At 40.6% G+C, this 19061-nt stretch overlaps 2 protein-coding genes across 2 annotated transcripts; both read left to right on the top strand.

Moving 5' to 3' along the window:
* Positions 1–1063: 1063 nt before the first annotated feature.
* Positions 1064–8276, top strand: LOC132116455 (tripartite motif-containing protein 16-like). The gene is made up of 7 exons (XM_059525283.1): positions 1064–1146; positions 4493–4560; positions 4681–4776; positions 4856–5089; positions 6915–7074; positions 7204–7251; positions 7437–8276. The coding sequence occupies exons 2-7, from the start codon at positions 4501–4503 to the stop codon at positions 7970–7972; spliced, it is 1134 nt and encodes a 377-aa protein (XP_059381266.1). The 5' UTR covers positions 1064–1146; positions 4493–4500; the 3' UTR covers positions 7973–8276.
* Positions 8277–11788: 3512 nt separating this feature from the next.
* On the top strand, positions 11789–18582 carry LOC132116452 (tripartite motif-containing protein 16-like). The gene is made up of 7 exons (XM_059525278.1): positions 11789–12963; positions 13205–13300; positions 13380–13613; positions 17136–17295; positions 17421–17468; positions 17670–18228; positions 18287–18582. Exons 1-6 carry the CDS (start codon positions 12391–12393, stop codon positions 18197–18199), a joined length of 1641 nt encoding a protein of 546 aa, XP_059381261.1. The 5' UTR covers positions 11789–12390; the 3' UTR covers positions 18200–18228; positions 18287–18582.
* The last annotated feature ends 479 nt before the right edge of the window (positions 18583–19061 follow it).

The raw sequence follows: 19061 nt of genomic DNA, 5'->3' as shown, positions 1-19061 counted from the left end.
ATGGGAAGAGAGTGAGAAAGGACACCTGGCAAGTCAATATATAAGGAACAAATATTATAGTTACTTAGAAATTTATACAGATGGATCTAAGGATGAGAAGGACAATGTAGGAATAGGAATATATATACCAACAATGAACATAAGTATTGGAAAAAGATTACCTGATCAGGCTTCAGTGTATACGGCAGAGATGATGGCGATTATTGTAGGACTACAGTGGGTTGAGGAAGTAAAACCAGACAGAGTGGTGTGTTGTGTTGATTCTGTAGCAGCTTTATATAGTATTCAAAATATGAAATCTAGTAGAGAAGATCTAATGCTAGAAATCCAACAAAGTTTATTTAGATTACAGAGACTACAGATAGATGTGAGATTATGTTGGGTACCTGCTCATATAGGAATAAAAGGGAATGAGGGAGCAGATAAAATCGCAAAAAAATCAACCAGGACAAATGATAAAATAAATATACCCCTTGGAAAAGGAGAGGCTAAGGCAATAATCAAAAAAGAAATTATGAAAAAATGGCAGGACAGGTGGGATGTGGATAAAAGTGGAAGGAAATATTACAGATTGCAAAAATCTATTAATACACAGGGGGTGAATAGAAGTAACAGAAGAGAGGAGAGTGTTTTAACCAGGCTAAGGTTTGATCACACAGGATTAAATAAAACATTGTTTTTAATGGGTAAAAGCCAATCTGATGAATGTATAGAATGTAGGTCCAAGGAAGATGTTGAACACGTATTATTGCATTGTAAGAAATATAGGGATGAGAGGATGAGACTAAATCAAAAGATAAGTCAGGTAGGAAGAAAGTGGAATATTGAAGGTTTGTTAGGCACAACAGGAGATGGGGTAAAGGATGCACAGAAAGCAGTTGTACAATATTTGAAAAATATTGGAATATATAATAGGATTTAGGTAGTATATATTTTTTTTTTTTTTTTTTTTTTGATATAGTCATGATAATATCTTCTCATGTTACATACTCCTATACAGTAGGTGGCGGTATGCACCTTTATAGTCATGGTTGCAATCTGCCAAAAAACGAAAAGAAGAAGAAGAAGAAGGGCACATGCTGTACAAATGCATGTTTAAAAGGCTCCTCCGTACTTCTTAAGCTCCTGGCTGAGGAAGGGCACAAGGTACAGTTTTATGTTCATGCTATGTAGTAAACTTTGAGACTTTGAAGTGTTCATTTTAGCGATCTCCACTGAAACTGTTAGGTAAAATTTAGCAGGTCGTTAGCATATATAGCAGGTTTTGAATATCAGTGATGACCTTTCATTTGTTAATGTTGTTATTCAGATGTTATTCATTGTATGATTCTGTCACTGCTATAAGCAGAACAGTATATATATATATATATATATATATATGTGTGTGTGTATATATATATGTGTGTGTGTGTGTGTGTGTGTGTGTGTGTGTGTGTGTGTGTATATATGTGTGTGTGTGTGTGTGTGTGTGTGTGTGTATATATGTGTGTGTGTGTGTGTGTGTGTATATATATATATATGTGTGTGTGTGTGTGTGTGTGTGTGTGTATATGTATATATGTGTGTGTGTGTGTGTGTGTGTGTGTGTGTATATATGTATATATGTGTGTGTGTGTGTGTGTATATATATGTATATATGTGTGTGTGTGTGTGTGTATATATATGTATATATGTGTGTGTGTGTGTGTGTGTGTATATATATGTATATATGTGTGTGTGTGTGTGTGTGTGTGTATATATATATGTATATGTGTGTGTGTGTGTGTATATATATATGTATATATGTGTGTGTGTGTATATATGTGTGTGTATATATGTGTATGTATATATGTGTATGTGTGTATATATATATGTATATATGTATGTGTATATATATATGTATGTGTATATATATATATATGTGTATATATACATATATATATATACATACATATATATATACATATATATATATGTATTATTATTATTATTTTATTTTTCTAAATTGAGATCGTCAGTTGTACAAAAATCAATTCATTAATCAATTAAGAAGTTTGTCAGTTGTTATCTGCACAATGCATCTCTTACTGTCAGTGTTAAAATAATTAATATTATTCAGGCTTACTACAGTAAGCAATGTTATCAAAAATTGCCTGTATTCTAAAAATGGGATTTATTGTCACACTATGCATTGTGTGGGCCAACTATATTGCAAATGTGTATTCATTAATTTATAGGTTTGTTATGTGCATTCATATAGGATTTTGCTGAGAAATGTTTATTCAGGTTTTTAAAAATCCTTTATAAAGATCAGTTCCTGAGAGTAAAGTGCATCTGTTCATCTGGGAATGCTTCAAGTCAGAATTCATTACCTAAAATTATTAACGTAGATTACGTTTCTTACAACAGTTTTCATCACGTAATCAGAAACAGACTAGAATTCATAATGTTTCTCATCAATAGTGTCATATATACTCCTTTTAGAAAACTAATCCGTGTGATCATGAAGAAACTGTACATTTGGGGACAGTTTTTAGTCTGTAGTAATTAGGATTAGGGATGGGTACTGAAACCTGGTATTTAATCAGTCCCAGGGCTAAATTATGAAAGAACAGAGTATCGATAAGCTCTGACGTTAACGGTTCCGCTATCGGTACTGGAGAATTTAAGAAAACACACATACATTTATTATTGCTATATATATACATTATCTTCCAAGTTCTGTTTCACCAGAGTCGCCAGCTATTTTTGTATGCGATAATATTCAAACATTTGTCTATGATGCATTTTTGCTTTTCGTAATTCAGAAGCGAGATCGCGGTCGTGCAATCGATGAGCTTCAACACGCAAAACATGAAAGCCCTGCTTAGTTATGACAGAGGACAGAATTAAACATTCAAACGTCTGTTTACACTTTTTTTCTATTAATTTAATTAAATTTGTTTTTTTCGATTTTGGCTTCTAATGGTGGTTTCACACCTGATGTGAATTAAGCGTTAAGCGCGAGTGATTTACATGTTAAGTCAATGCAAAGACGCGAATAGACAACCTGCTGCGGGATTCGCGCGAATGAGTGTTTTTGAACATTTTGATGCTCAAGTTGAAAAATCTGAACTTTAGTGAATATTTGTGCCGCGTGAACCAATCAGGAGCTTGCACTGCAAGAAATGGCTTATCTTCGTATTTTTTTCTGGTTTCCAGTCAAAATATATTACAATTCTTAAATCAAGATACTTTTACTAGATATATAGTTTTGTTTTCAAGGGAAAAAAAACCTAAATTAAGTGCATTTTGCTTAAAACAAGTAAAATTATCTGCCAGTGGGGTAAGTAAAATATTCTTAAAACAAGCGAATTCGTGCCTGTTGGGAAGTGAGTTTCATGCGTGAATGAAGTGAGTAAACTCAAAATGTTCAAGGGTCCAACTACGCGCAAATAGCGCTATTTATTCACACAAGTCGCGTCTGGTGTGAATGCTCCATAAGGATTATAGTATATTTCTCAGTGGTGTGCATTCATTCCTCCCTAAAACCCAAACTTAAAGTCAGAATCAGTACAGTCGGTGATTGTTGAAAAAAGGCAGTCTTTACTCTTGTGAAATTGCGGGACATGTTTGATAATAAAAACGTTGAAAGCACAATCCGCACATAACACAGGTTGAAATGTGTGTATGCAACGTGCTCCAAAACGGACAAGCTAATTAGACTTTAAGCTTTGTGTGTACACGATCAAATACACACAAAATATCTTAATGGCATTTACTTAAACACAGTTTATGTCTTAAGTGGATGAGAACAGTTGGGAGAAAATCCCATGCGTGTGAATATATTGTCTTAAGTGACAGACAGACTTTCAAATATTGCCAGTGGTTGAAGTCAGGCTCTGACCAGGGGTTTAGTTACCCTTTAAAATTTCTCAATGGTAGTGTAAAACAACACCCTTTTTGCCATGTCAAAAACAGCTCTGTTCACAGCGAGCCATTTCAGTGCATGTCCCTTTAAATGCTAATGAGCTCTGCTGACCCCGCCCCTCTCTTCTGTGGAGTGACCAGTGGTTATGTTAGAGACTGTAAACTTTAGCTGCATTTCACATGGATCTTGCTAACAAGCACATTATTAGGAAAGGTGATTTGCAAAGATAAATAAAAAAAAGATTATTCTGAAGGTGAAGCTGGATCACGAATGATTCGCTCGAACTTACATGCATTTAGGTAGATCGGGGGTGCATTCCCAAAAAAATGGGTTTAAGATCACTTTACGGTGTATTATTGTTATAAAAAAAACGTTAAAACAGTTTGTTGTGCACACCACGTGCTAATGGCTTCTGCTCTGTTTGTTCTTATTGTTATATTTGTTTGATTTATATTTGTCCGTTTTATTTTTCGACAGTTTTGTGACCAGATTATCAGTTTATTGTCTGTTTGGTGATTTCCATGTCTTTTCCACGTATGATGATTAACTTTTTCCATGCAATTAAAAAAAGTAATGTTCGTATGTTTACTGCGAAGACTGCAGGATCTGCGATGGATGAACATAAAAACTACAACACCGTATCAGCTGCAGCAAAGAGGACAGAGAAACAGGTATTAATTATGATCCTACAGTCATTAATTATCAGTATGTTTACTGGATTCATCTGTTCAGATGATGATTTGGTGCCAGTAGTTTTCTGTGAGATTCACTATCATCTGTTTGTCCTGCAGAAGCAGCTGAAGGAGACACAGAAGACGCTCCAGCAGAGAATCCAGCAGAGAGAGAAAGATCTTCATCAGCTGAGAGAGACTGTGGAGTCTCATAAGGTGAGTCTGGAGAAGAAGAGAAGTTTGTCTCGGTCTCAGTTCAGACTCACTGAAGCTGAATCACTGTGTGTCCTAACAGCGCTCTGCACAGACAGCAGTGGAGGACAGTGAGAGGATCTTTACTGAGCTCATCCGCTCCATTGAGAGAAGCCGCTCTGAGCTGATACGACTGATCAGAGATCAGGAAAAGACTGCAGTGAGTCGAGCTGAAGAACGACTGGAGCAACTGGAGCAGGAGATCAATGATCTGATGAGGAGAGACGCTGAGCTGGAGCAGCTTTCACACACACAGGATCACATCCAGTTCCTGCAGGTAACACAGATCTAGAAGAACAGTTTAAATTCTTATCCAGAATGATGCCAATATACTCGACTTCATCCCATGCTTCAGTTACTTCATTTTTTGGGCCAGTTTTACTAAACAGTGCAAATAAGCGCAATTCCAAAACCGATCAGATGGGAGCAGAAATCTCTGCGAGTGATTTAGTAACAATACGCAAATTAAAGAACACAGGCGCAACACATAATTTACATATCGACCAACACAATATACCAAGCGCACAACAAATTAGTATAGCCTCAAATAAAGAAGCCACAGTACATTGAACCGAAGGCCAAAAAATGAATGTTTTGATAGACCTGGTATTGAATGACTGCTAGTTGAGAGTTCCAAGTCATCTTTTATTTCCTGAAGCAAATTAAAAATAACATGGCTTGGCAAATGATATGTTTGGATAATGTGCAAATAGTTTAAGACATGCTTTTTGCGTTAAATAATGGCGCAAATGCCAGTAATTTGACGAGCACAGACGTTAGTAAAACGCATTGCATGATTAATTTAAATCCTCTCCCCTCCAATAACTTTCGCGTCTGAAAGGGAAACTCATAATATTCAAATTCAGGCGCAAAAATGACTGTCCACGCCTTTTCAACGCTAAATGGTTTGCATTGGCGCAAGCTGTTAGTAAAACTGGCCCTTAATCTGCAACTCAGGGCTATTTTGTATGAAGAATCAAATGGAAACTGTTTTTTATTAGTATTAAAAGTTGAATGAGACAACTCGAGCCATTTAGAAATATTCTGTAATGCCTGTGTCAGGATCTCACCTGGAAAGCTAGGTGTTTAAGTGGACACATTGACGACAATGTTTAACTCCATTTTGAGTTTAACTCCTGACACTTCTGGTGCAAGCCAAATAACTCTTCGATCTGTCTCATTATTATTGTACAGTACATGAAAAGATCAGAATAATGTGCCCCTTTTCCTGGCATCTTCTGCACTCTTTATCCTTGAACCAGCAGTCATTCGCATCATGACACATTTTCCCACAGCTATAGCATTTCTGTGTTCTTTTTATTTTCATTCAAAGTTTATTTGTTGCACATTCCACTGATTATTGTTGCAATGCCAATGCATCTTCAGCTGCAGTCTCCTCGGATATTGCTATGTTCAGTGCAGGAGCAAGTGTCAAGTCTTTTTCTGTATTTTTCTTTGTGTATGTGCTTTCATTGTGCATTCGTTACGTTGTTACGTTTATGGAATCTGAATGTTTCCGTGATAATTAGGGGTTTATGGGTTCAAATGTTCATTTTAAAATGTCCACTATTTGCTGGAATGTTTTATCCACTGGCTTTAACAAACTGTGGAGCACTCCATACGTCTTTGCTCCCATCATGCTCTTAACTCTTATTGATGACTAATACATCACTATACGTGTAACTACTAGAGGGCAGGTTCATTTGCTTTTATATTAAATTCTGCATTTGACAGAACCTGACTGTGTCTTAAGGGTCCTTGTGAAGTTTCAGTGTCACTATTGCACTAAAGTTATAAGTAATGGTCAAACTAATCGTAGCCTTTAAACTGCTTTTCCTACTCAACCCTGAAAAGAGACTCCATTGATGTCCTTGAGCTTTTAGATGGATGTTTATGTTCTTAATAGGATTGTTTTATTATCCGTAACTGTCCTATAAAGTTCACATAGTATAAGTTGCAAATATAAAAATCTGATATGATAATTATACAAGAAGAATGAAGCTGTTGTGAAAGTGCTGGATTGAGGTGATGTTATGAAGATATGTCAACAAAAGCCAGGTTATTGTGTGGAGCTGATGAGTTTTGATTTCTGTTTTCTGTAGAGTTTCCAGTCTCTCTCAGCACCTCCTGAATCTACAGATGTAAATGATGATCTCTTCAGTTCTCTTTTCTCTTTTGATGTCCTGAGACGTTCTGTCCGTCATCTGAGAGACAAACTGGAAGATTTCTGCAAACAGGAGCTCAAGGAGATCACAGACAGAGGTAAAGTCCTGGAGATTCATCTGCTCCCAGAAACCAGTCCATCATCTTCTCATATCACGGAGACCATCATATTAGAAATGACTTCTAGATCATGAGAATCACACTGTTCATGTCTCTTGATTTCCACAGTTATAATCACCAACATTGATCTCTGGACCAGGAACGACTTCCTACAATGTAAGTCAGTTAGAAAACAATCAGAAAACTCCAGGAGTGAGTGAAGATAAAAGAAGAGTTTTGTAATTAATGATGTAAATGATGATTTGCACAGATATCTGTACTGAGACACTGATGATACACTGAACATGAAAAGATCAAACAGATTCATAATTCCTGATTCTGATGTGTTTTATCTCCATTAGATTCCCATCAGCTCACTCTGGATCTGAACACAGTGAATAAACGCCTCCATCTGTCTGAGAACAACAGAGTGATTACTGGCACTAACACAGTCCAGTCTTATCCTGATCATACAGACAGATTTGAGTGTTTTCCTCAGGTGTTGTGTAGAGAGAGTGTGTGTGGACGCTGTTACTGGGAGATTGAGTGGAGTGGAGATGTGCGTATATCAGTGTCATATAAGAGCATCAGCAGGAAGGAATTGAGTATTAAGTGTCAGCTTGGATTGAATGGACAGTCCTGGAGTTTGTTCTGCTCTCCCTACAGTTACACGTTCATGCACCATAACAAGAAGTCTGAACTCCCTGTAAAATCCATCAGCAGGAGAATAGGAGTGTTTGTTGATGACCGTGAAGGAATTCTGTCCTTCTACAGCATCTCTGACACAATGAGCCTCATTTACACAGACGAGACTGGATCCACTGAGCCGCTCTATCCTGGATTTTGGGTTAGTTTTGGATCATCCGTGAAATTGTGTCGATCAATCAGAATAGATTGAGAGATTCTACCCATAGAGCTGTTATAGCATGTTTTCTCTTCTATTATGTTCTTTACGTCAATACTGCATTCTTTCACTGAAATAACATGTTTGAATAAATGTGTGTAATGTATTCTCATATAGACCGTAAGATCAGTGTGTGTGAGTCTTGCTGAGTGCCCATGTGTTTCTGTGCTGTTCTCAACCTCTGTTTTTGTTGTTGAAATTTGTCATTTAGAATTGAATGTAGTGTCACATCAATCATTTCTGTCAAAATTACCTTTAAATTCAAATGATCTGTCAATAAATCATTTTCATTATTCACCTTATGTAGTCACTAGCCACTGTTTAGATTATCATGCATTTATTTTGGGCTTCCGTAGCCCTCTGACACATGCAACAACACCACTGGATGAATGCTTGGGCATTGGGAACGGCAGCCTCTGGCTCCTGTGAAGGAAAAGTTGGGAGACCGATATTCCAGGAAACACTGAAATGGGGAGAGTCCAGTAGGCAAACAATTTCAGCCCATTTTAGCTGCTGGCTCCAGGAAAGGACAGATTTTTCACCCCACTCAATGTGGTAGGTGTGCGAAACCAGCCAAGGATGCCCTAGCATAAAAGATTTGCTGTCTGACTCCAGCAGATGAAGCAAAACATCCTCATGGTGGTTTTCAGAAATGGTAGGACCATCGAGTGAACAAGTTTCAAGGGAACCTGGAAAGGAATGGTAGGGAGCTCCCACTTAGCAGCCAGTGGGGAGTCTATGAAGTTGGCCTTAGACCCGGTGTCCACCAAAACTAGGCCTGAGTGAGAGGAGTGATCCCACTGTACTGTGGATGGGAGAAGAGTGTATGCTATAGGGCAGCGGTTCTCAATTCCAGTCCTTGCGACCCCATGCTCTGCACATTTTGTGTCTCTGTTATCACTTCATACATTTGTTCTATTTCGAATGTAAGTGCCCTGCAAAGTGGATATTCTGCCATGATTCCAGTTTCGAAGCGAACTTATATGTTCCATTCAAAGTGCATTGAAGTGTGCGGGACCTGAATTTAAATTGTATTTATTTAGAAAAGTATATGATGTCAAACTTGTCTGTGTGTGACGATGTTGTGCAGCACAAATCCGAGAATGAATGTTCCAAAGTGAAGTAAACTTCAACATATTTCCCCTGTTTAGGGAGTAGGGAGCAATGAACACTGTGTAGGGACCATATCAATGGGAACACAGTTCATTCACGGAGCTTACTTCTAACGAGCTGATTATCTGAATCAGGTGCATTAACAAAGAGAGACATCAAAATATGCAGAGCTGGGGGGTGTGAGGACTGGAATTGAGAACCACTGGTGTAGGGGATTTGTTTACAGTATAGTCTTGGGTCAGTTTTATTACAGATTTGTTGGCAGAGTTCAGTTGTATTCCCTGTGCACGTTGACATTAAAATGACGAATACAGAGTCTTCTGTACAATTAAACAGTGCAAAATGGAAATAATTAAAAAAAAAACTTTCTTTGCATTATGCAAAAGAGTCGGCCCTATTCAAAATGTGTGAATGGAAGTGTGTTTGTGTCAGCTACTAAAGGCACAGAGAGAGAGAGGCCACTCATCAAACAGCAACATTACACACTAACTAAAGGTGAACAAGTGAAATCACAATCAACCATCCCTTTAAAACTGCACCTGAACTTCTGTCTCTGAAATAATGTAAATGTGTGCAATAAATTGTCATATAGACGGGAATATCACTGTGTGTGAGTCCTGCTGAGTGACCATGTGTTTCCGTACTATGTCAATTGAAATCATTGAAGAGTACAAATACACCAAAATGAGACTCTGACTGAGTCTCAGGATGCTATAATACAGGCGGCTGCTCCCAGACTGGCAACTGGGAGGAATTGGACCCCAACTGAGGCACTACAGCATAACGAAATCTGCTCTCAGGCATAGAGACATTGTGGCTCCAGATGCCCTATCACACAGTGACATGGTCGGTCACAGGCTCTGGGTGCGGGACGGTCAGGGGGTTGCTGATGAATGCCGGCCAGAAGTGAGGGATCCAGTACATCATCCCAGGCCAATGAGGATCTTTCCTCTGGTCCATATCCTTCCCAATTGATAAGGTATTCCAGCTTACCACCCTGCTGCCGGGAGTCCAAGATGTCCTGCACCCTGTAGATTAGGGGTTCCTCAACAATTTCGAGGGAAGAGGAAGTACTGTTAGCTTGTCGGGTTCTGAGACAAAGGGAAAAGCAGGTTTGTAGTGAGACATGGAATGCTGGATTAATACGATATCGGGCTGAAAGATGGAGACGGAAGGAGACCCAATTAATCTGTCTCTTGATGGTGAAGGGACCAATGTAGCGGGGACTCAGGGCAGGTGGAGTAGCAGATTCCGGAGTGGAGAGCCAGACCTTATCTCCAGGGAGATGAGATGGGGAAATCAACCGGTGGGTATGTGCCTGGGCCTTGTGTCTCTGCACCGCCTGCTGGAGTTGGACATGAGCCGAGCCGCAAACCCTCTCGCTCGCTCAGAACTAGTGGTCTACAGCTGGAACATCCAAGGGTTCTCTAGTCCATGGGAATAGAGGGGGTTGTTAGCCAAGCATGCACTGGCACAGGGTGAGCCCGGTGGTGTTCTGCTTGTGGAATTTTGTGCATTATCGGCCCATGGGAGGAACTAGTTCCAGCTGTGTTGGTTGTCATTACAATAGGCACGGAGATATCTCCCGATCTCCTGTATCTTTCCGCTCAGTCTGTTTGTTGGTCTGGGGGTGATATCCTAAGGACAGTCTCACTGAGACTCAAGGATCTTGAAGAAAGCCCTCCAGACTTGAACTGAGATGAACTGGGGATCACAGTTTTCCAGCGGCAGGTGTTGTGGAGTGTTTGTGATAGTGGAGACTGAGCATCCACTGATATATTGGGAGACATCTACACTGAAATAACATCACACTAGGCCACCAGTCCGCCGGCTGCCTGGGTGTCCAGAGCCCGGGGAAGCATGAAGGGAGCCCAGAAGGGAGGATCGTAAGGAGGTAGGTACATAGGTTTACCTTCTGGGCCTCCCAGTGGAGCGGGTTCGGTCTGAGTGCCGAGATGGATTTGGTCATCCAGTGTCCACTGGATGGGGTTTACATGGACGGCTGAAGGGGGGTATGGGTTCCGGTGTAAGGTTTTCTTCAGGAACATGCACTCGAGAGTGAATCTCCTTGACATTCTTGTCTCCGGGTCGGCCTGCCGGGGCTTTACCCTCTTGGCATCGCAAAGATATTGGAGGTTCTTGTGGTCTGTGATTACCGTAGAGGGGTCTTGTGCTCCCTCCAGCCAGTGCGACCATTCCTCCAGTGCCAGCTTGATGGCAAGCAGGTCCCAGTTGCCAATGTCATAATTCCGCCCTGCTGGGGAAAGCTTCCGGGAGAAATAGGAACAAGGATGAAGTCATGGAGGCTCTCTGTTGTATTGGGATAGTACTGCCCCCACGTCGGTGGTGAGAGCATCAACCTCAATGATGAATGGAATTTGGGGATCCAGGGATCAGTGGGGTAATCGTTGTTAAGAGTTGGTGGCATTCTGAGACTGTGGAGATCAGGGAGCTGAGAGAAGAGGTAACTAGGGAGATAGGGAATCACAGGTTAAGGTAATGTTTGTCAAGTAGGGAATGTTTGAGACCAGACAGTGAGTGGGATCTGGTGGGTGTGTTGGGTGGAGACTATGGTGCTTAAGATGTCTCCCTGACAGCTGTATCATGAGCTGCTTTTTTCTCGCATTTAATTGTTAACCGTGGTATCGATGTGTGTGTGTATGGTCAATAGTTCACCTGTCTATATATAGCAGACCTGTCTGCTTTGCTGTGTAGTAATTTTTTCACTTTTAATGATTCTTTCTTTAGAAAAATCTAATTTTGTCATACCATTTAGCTTGGACTATATTCACAAGTGTTAAGTGTTTTATGATTGATTGTAAGCTTTTTATTAACTTACAAACCTACATTTCTTACATTAAGCCTAGTTGGAGAAACTCTGGTGTAATGTAATTTTTAATGTTTTTTTTACAATGTATATGTATATCATTGTGGTATGTTTAATGCTAAATTTAAAACAAGTTTGATATAATCTGTAATCAGTAACAGACTGAAATTTGTTAGTAATCTACACCATCCAGCACTGCCTATCATTGGATGGTGGCTGGTCATGTGACTTGTAGTAATCAGGATGCCTTTTAAGGCTTTTGTTCTTCTTCTCTGTTACTTGTATTCTTTGAGTTTTTGTCTGAGACTGACATCTAGTAGATATTTCATGCTTTACAGACTCACAGACACGCCTGTTTTACACGTGACACAAACACAGAACCAGGAAACAGGAATCACATGATTTCAAGAAAATAGAAACTGAAGTGCAGCTGAGCTGTTGTGTGTTTGTGTCTCTGTATTTAAGCAGTAAAATGGCAGAAGCCAGATTTTCTCAGGATGAGCTTTCGTGTCCAGTGTGTCTGGATCTCCTGAAGGATCCAGTGACCATCCAGTGTGGACACAGTTACTGTAAGAGCTGTATTACAGACTGCTGGGATGAAGAGGATCAGATAAGAGTCTACAGCTGTCCTCAGTGCAGACAGACCTTCAGTCCAAGACCTGCTTTAGCTAGAAACACCATGCTGTCTGAACTGGTGGAGAAACTGAAGAAGACCAGACTCTCGTCTGACTGTTACGCTGGAGCTGGAGATGTGCAGTGTGACGTCTGTACTGGAGGAAAATGCAAAGCCGTCAAGTCCTGTCTGATGTGTCTGAACTCTTACTGTCTGAATCACCTCCAGCAACATGAGAGTCTGTTTAAAGGAAAGAGACATAATTTGATTGATGCCACTGGACGACTGCAGGAGATGATCTGCCAGAAACATGAGAAGCTTCTTGAGGTTTTCTGTCGCACTGACCAGAAATGTATTTGTGTGCTGTGTACGATGGATGAACACAAAAACCACGACACTGTATCAGCTGCAACACAGAGGACAGAGAAACAGGTATCTAACACTAGACACTGATCAAATAATGCTAAACACACCTTATGCTTAATGATAATTAATGTGACATGATTGTAACTGGTCATCACTTCTGGAGTTTGAACCTACAGTCAATAGTTATCAGTTGAGATAAGAGACCTTTAAACTGCCTCACCCTACGTTTACTGTATTCATCTGTTCAGATGATGATTTAGTGCCAGTAGTTTTCTATGAGATTGACTATCATCTGTTTGTTCCGCAGAAGCAGCTGATGGAGACACAGAAGACGCTCCAGCAGAGAATCCAGCAGGAAGAGAAAGATCTCCAGCAGCTGAGAGAGACTGTGGAGTCTCATAATGTGAGTCTGGAGAAGAAGAGAAGTTTGTGTCCGTCTCAGTTCAGACTCACTGAAGCTGAATCACTGTGTGTCCTAACAGCGCTCTGCACAGACAGCAGTGGAGGACAGTGAGAGGATCTTTACTGAGCTCATCCGCTCCATTGAGAGAAGCCGCTCTGAGCTGATACGACTGATCAGAGATCAGGAAAAGACTGCAGTGAGTCGAGCTGAAGAACGACTGGAGCGACTGGAGAAGGAGATCAATGATCTGAGGAGGAGAGACGCTGAGCTGGAGAAGCTTTCACACACACAGGATCACATCCAGTTCCTGCAGGTAACACAGATCTAGAAGAACAGGATCATAGTGGACTTGATCAGATCCTGCTGTGACAGAGACTCACAGAGAAACAGTTCATGATTGTCTTATTATATAATCATCAGTCAGGCTCACATCTGATCATGCTCTTTTTAAAGAAACACTGCTTACAAATGGCATTCAGCTCTGGAAATCTCTTAGGAATAATTTCTCTGAGCTATTTATTCTGGAAGATATATTTAGCTGTCAAAAACCACTAGTGCCAAAAACAGTTTAAAACTTAACATTTCAATTTTAACATAATTTTTCCTTCTGCTTTATTAAGTCATGGTGAAGTCATACATAAGAGACACAATAGTTTGCACATCAGTATGGAATCAGTCAAATTATTTCATGTTTTTATAATTTAACAATTTTATTGTCTATTTTGTTATATTGTTTTTGCTTTTTATAGTGATGATAAGTGATTGCATTCATTATAAATATTTAAAAAGTGCATATCCAGTAAAATAATGTACTTATTTAAATCTAATGTCGGCTACTAATCAGGTATTATGGGGACTAGCAAATAGTCACCCCAGTATACATTATATTCATTACCCATATACTAGTTTAATAATAGGTTTCATTAAAGCTCCAGCCTAGAAATGGTCTAGACGTGTAGGTTGTGAATACAGGTGCATCTCAATAAATTAGAATGTCGTGGAAAAGTAAATTTATTTCAGTAATTCAACTAAAATTGTGAAACTCGTGTATTAAATAAATTCAATGCACACAGACTGAAGTAGTTTAAGTCTTTGGTCTCAGACCTCTGAAGAACTCACCTGACGTGTTGAATGTGTTCCTGGAGAGATGAAGAAAAAATCTGTATGTCATCTAGGTAAACATATATGAATTGATCTATGTCTCTCAACACGTCATTCACGAGAGCATGGAAAATTGCTGGAGAGTTGGAAAGCCTGAACGGCGTAACCAATTATACAAAGTCCCCTTTGGGGGTGTTGAAAGCAGTTTTCCATTCATCCCCCTTCCTGATGCGGACCAAATGATAAACATTGCGTGATTTACGTTTTGTGAAAATGTATGCTCCTTGCAACCTCTCAAAGGCTGAAGACATCAACGGTAAAGGATAAGTATTCTTCACCATGATGTTGTTCAGCTCTCGGTAATCAATGCAACGTTGCAGAGAACCATCCTTCTTTCCAACTAAAAAGAATCCCGCCGCCGCAGAAGAAGAGGAAGGATGGATGATCCCCATTGCTAGAGAATCAGAAATATATTTCTCCATAGCCTCCCTCTCAGGAATACAAAGAGAGTAAAGTTTGCCTTTAGACGGGGACTTACCTCGTAATAACTCTATGGCACAGTCATGGGGACGATGCACAGTCATTCAGGTCCAGGTACTCTGCAGGCAAGTTTGACAGAACCGCTGCCTTCTCCTGAAACACAGAACCAGACAGAGAAGAACAAGCGGACACTAGACAGGACTTGTGATAACGCTCACTCCACATCGTGATGGAGTTAGAGCCCCAATCCACTCGAGGATTGTGTTTCGCCAGCCAAGGGTGACCTAAAACAATGGGTGCAACAGGGGAGTCCAGGAGGAGGAATGAAATTGTCTCTACGATTGCCGGAGGTGATGAGAGTTATGGATCCAGTGGTAAAGGTGATGTTGGGGAGTTCTTGACCATTAAGAGCTTTGACGAAGATCTGATGGGAAAGGGATGTGATGGGAAGTTTCAATTGATTAGCCAGATGGGTGTCAATGAAATTACCCTCTGCTCTGGAGTCCAGGAGGGCTTGACAGGAGTAGGTGTTGTTTTTGGCCCTTCTCAGTCTCACCGGAACTAGAGTGGATGATGAGGACTTCCCAGCAGAGATCCCCCCCAATAGTAGCCTCAACTTTACTACCTGGCTTGCTCTTTTAACGGGCAAGAGAGTAGAAAATGCCCAGAGCCACCACAGTACAAACAGAGTCCAAGGGCCCTCCGCCTCTCTCTCTTCTCCCGGGAGCTCTTCACACCTGCATGGGCTCGTGATCTACGACGGGACCGACCGTGTTCTCCGTGCAGTTGCTGCAGGCTCCAGTGTTTCCGAGGATGTGTGTGGAACCAGTGTGCTGCCCCAGTCGCTCAATGCTGGCATCAACCCAAAGAGCCAAATCAATTAATCTGTTGAGACTAGTGGTAGTTCCAGCGTATAGATTTCCCTTTGAACACAGTCAGCCAGCCCATGCAGGAACATGTCCCACTGCGCCTCCTCTTTCCATTGACACTCCGCTGCCAACGTGCAAAATTCAATAGAGATGTCAGCAACAGAACAGTCCCCCTGCTTAAGATCCGCAAGTCTTCTGGCAGCCTTCTTGCCAGCTACCGCTTGATCAAAAACCCCTCTTCATTTCTGTGGCGAGAGTTTGGAACGAGGCGCAGCATGGGTCCCAGTTCTCCCACACCGCCGTTCCCCACAAAGCTGTCCGTCCTATCAGTAACGTGAGCACGAAGACCACCTTAGACTCTCGGTAAGGAATGCTCTAGAGAAGTTCGGCTCACCGGCATAACTCTCGGTAACGGGTAGGCGGGGCTCCGGTCGGTGGCTTGTCTCAGGGGCAGCACAGGGAACAGACGGTGCAGGCAGCACAGTGGGAATGCTCAGCTGTTGGATCTGCTGGGTGAGCTCAGATACGTGCGTCACGAGCACTTGAACTGCGCGTCCGGTGTAGGCGATGCTCTACTGCTGCTGATCCATCCGGGAAAAACTGTGGGGAATGAACTCTGCCAGTGAGGTTGAACTTGCTGCTTCCATGACTGGTCAGATCATTCTGTAACGGTGGAAATAAGCGAGGAAGCAAATGCAAGTGTAAAGATGATTTAATAGGTAGTAGCACAGATGGTCAGAGAATAAACAGACAAGACAACTGGATGGAGATATGTAAGGCGGCGGCCAGGGAGTAGATGTGGAACTGGACAGCAGGAGAGCGTGACGCAGAGAGTGAGATGGGCGATCCAGCGATGAGGTGAGGAAACACGGTGTGTCCAGGAGTGAAGCGATCCAGCGATGAAAGAACAAGGACGAGAAACCAGGCACAAATACGGGAAACTTCAACAACGATCTGACAAACACAAGACGAAAGACAGGGCAATAAATAGGGAGCAGGAACAATTGATGGTGGAACAATTAATGGTGACGCCACATGAAACGATCAGTGCAGAAGAGAGACACACATAACTCCACCCACATCGTAACCAACAGAGACGACGGTTCTACCAACCGTGACGTGTGCACTGAATTTATTTAATACATGAGTTTCAAAATTTTAGTTTAATTATTGTAATCAATGAACTTTTCTATAACATTCTAATTTGAGATGCACCTGTAAATGACTGGTAGAGATTACTTGGAAATATAAAAAATTATTACCCTTTCTGTCGCTCTAATGTGCTCTCATGTGCTCTCATGTCCAAAATTTTCTTTCATTGTAAATCACTTGTAAAAGCGGCGTCCCTTTGTGGAGCTGATTAGTTTTAATTCTGTTTTCTGTAGAGTTTCCAGTCTCTCTCATCACGTCCTGAATCTACAGACATAAGTGATGATCTCTTCAGTTATCTCTTCTCTTTTAATGACCTGAGAGAATCTGTCCATCAGCTGAGAGACAAACTGGAGGATTCCTGCAAAGAGGAGCTCATGAAGATCTCAGACAGAGGTAAAGTCCTGGAGATTCATCTGCTCTCAGAAACCAGTCCATCATCATCTCATATCATGAAGAACAAAATATTAGAAATGCAGGATGATTAGAATCACACTGTTCATGTCTCTTGATTTCCACAGTCGCATTCACCAACATTGATCTCTGGACCAGGAACGACTTCCTGAAATGTAAGTCAGTAAGAAAACAAGCAGAAAACTCACTGAATGTCTTCATGTTCTTCCTGTAGAAGGTGAAAGAATAGTTTTATAATTGATGATGTAGATGATGATTTGCACAGATATCTGTACTGAGACACTGATGATACACTGAACATGAAAAGATCAAACAGATTCATAATTCCTGATTCTGATGTGTTTTATCTCCATCAGATTCCCATCAGCTCACTCTGGATCTGAACACAGTGAATAAACACCTCCATCTGTCTTCGAGGAGGATAACAATTACAAATACTGACACAGTCCAGATGTATCCTAAACATCCGGACAGATTTGATGCATGTCGTCAGGTGTTGTGTATAGAGAGTGTGTGTGGACGCTGTTACTGGGAGCTGCGGTGGAGTGGAGATGAGCATGGTGTGCGAATATCAGTGTCATATAAGAGCATCAGCAGGAAGGGAAGAGGTGTTGAGTGTTTGTTTGGATCTAATGATCAGTCCTGGTGTTTGTTCTGCTCTCCTTACAGATATTCATTCATTCACAATAACAAACAGACTGATCTCCCTGTAAAGCCCATCAGCAGGAGAATAGGAGTGTTTGTGGATCACAGAGCAGGAATTCTGTCCTTCTACAGCGTCTCTGACACAATGAACCTCATCCACACCGTCCAGACCACATTCACTCAGCCGCTCTATCCTGGGTTTCATGTTGGTTCTGGATCCTCAGTGATATTGTGTCGATAAATCAGAATGGACTGACGAGGGTTTCTAATCATAATGCTTTGACAGCTGAACTTCTGTCAGTAAAATAACATATCTGAATAAATGTATGTAATAAATAAAAGTCTTTACTGCTACTTTTATTACTCAAAAATATCAGATTACTCAGAAATAATCAGTATTACATGATTACCGAGATTATCATAAGCCATGGCTCTATATTAGCTAAATGTTTTTAAAATACAGCTACATTGTTTTGCTTTTTGCAATTAAAAGACAAGTATTTTGTCATTGAACATTTCTTAAAAATAGTATTAAAATACTGTCTTGTTCTAGTAAACCAAGTATCAGTATTTTGTCTCATCTCGTGAGCTAAGTGTATTAAGAGTATAAGTGTCTTCGAGCGCGATATAATACAAGTCGGTCATATATTCATAAAAAAAAAAAACTTTGAATAAGGAAAGCGTTATCTTTGTCATAGTATTCTTTCATGTTGCCAAAGCCATGGTATTCAAATGGTATAAGGCAACATCAGTGAAAAACTGTGTTTTCATCATAACCCATGACCTTCAGTAACTGTTGATTTCGGAAATCTGGAAAAAAATGTCAAGCCTGTAAGGTTTTGAACGTGTAATTTCATTGTTGTTTAAATGTTTATTAATGTTTTCAGTTGTAGTTGCCAATCTTGTCTATGTTACTTCAGTGGTGTGCTTTATCTACCCTGTGGTTTTTGGATTAAAGACTTTTTAAACTTTCCTCTTTCTCCTAGTGAGTTTGTATATGCATGGAGCGTCTACCAAAGCTCACCGCAGACAGAGTGAGCCAGAACATGTAGGGAGTAATAGTGAAGTATGAAGGCATGGAAAGAAGTCCGCCCACACTCACT

Source organism: Carassius carassius, chromosome 35 (genome assembly GCF_963082965.1).
Source record: "Carassius carassius chromosome 35, fCarCar2.1, whole genome shotgun sequence".
NCBI lineage: Eukaryota > Metazoa > Chordata > Actinopteri > Cypriniformes > Cyprinidae > Carassius > Carassius carassius.
This window is presented reverse-complemented; position numbering and strand designations above follow the sequence as displayed.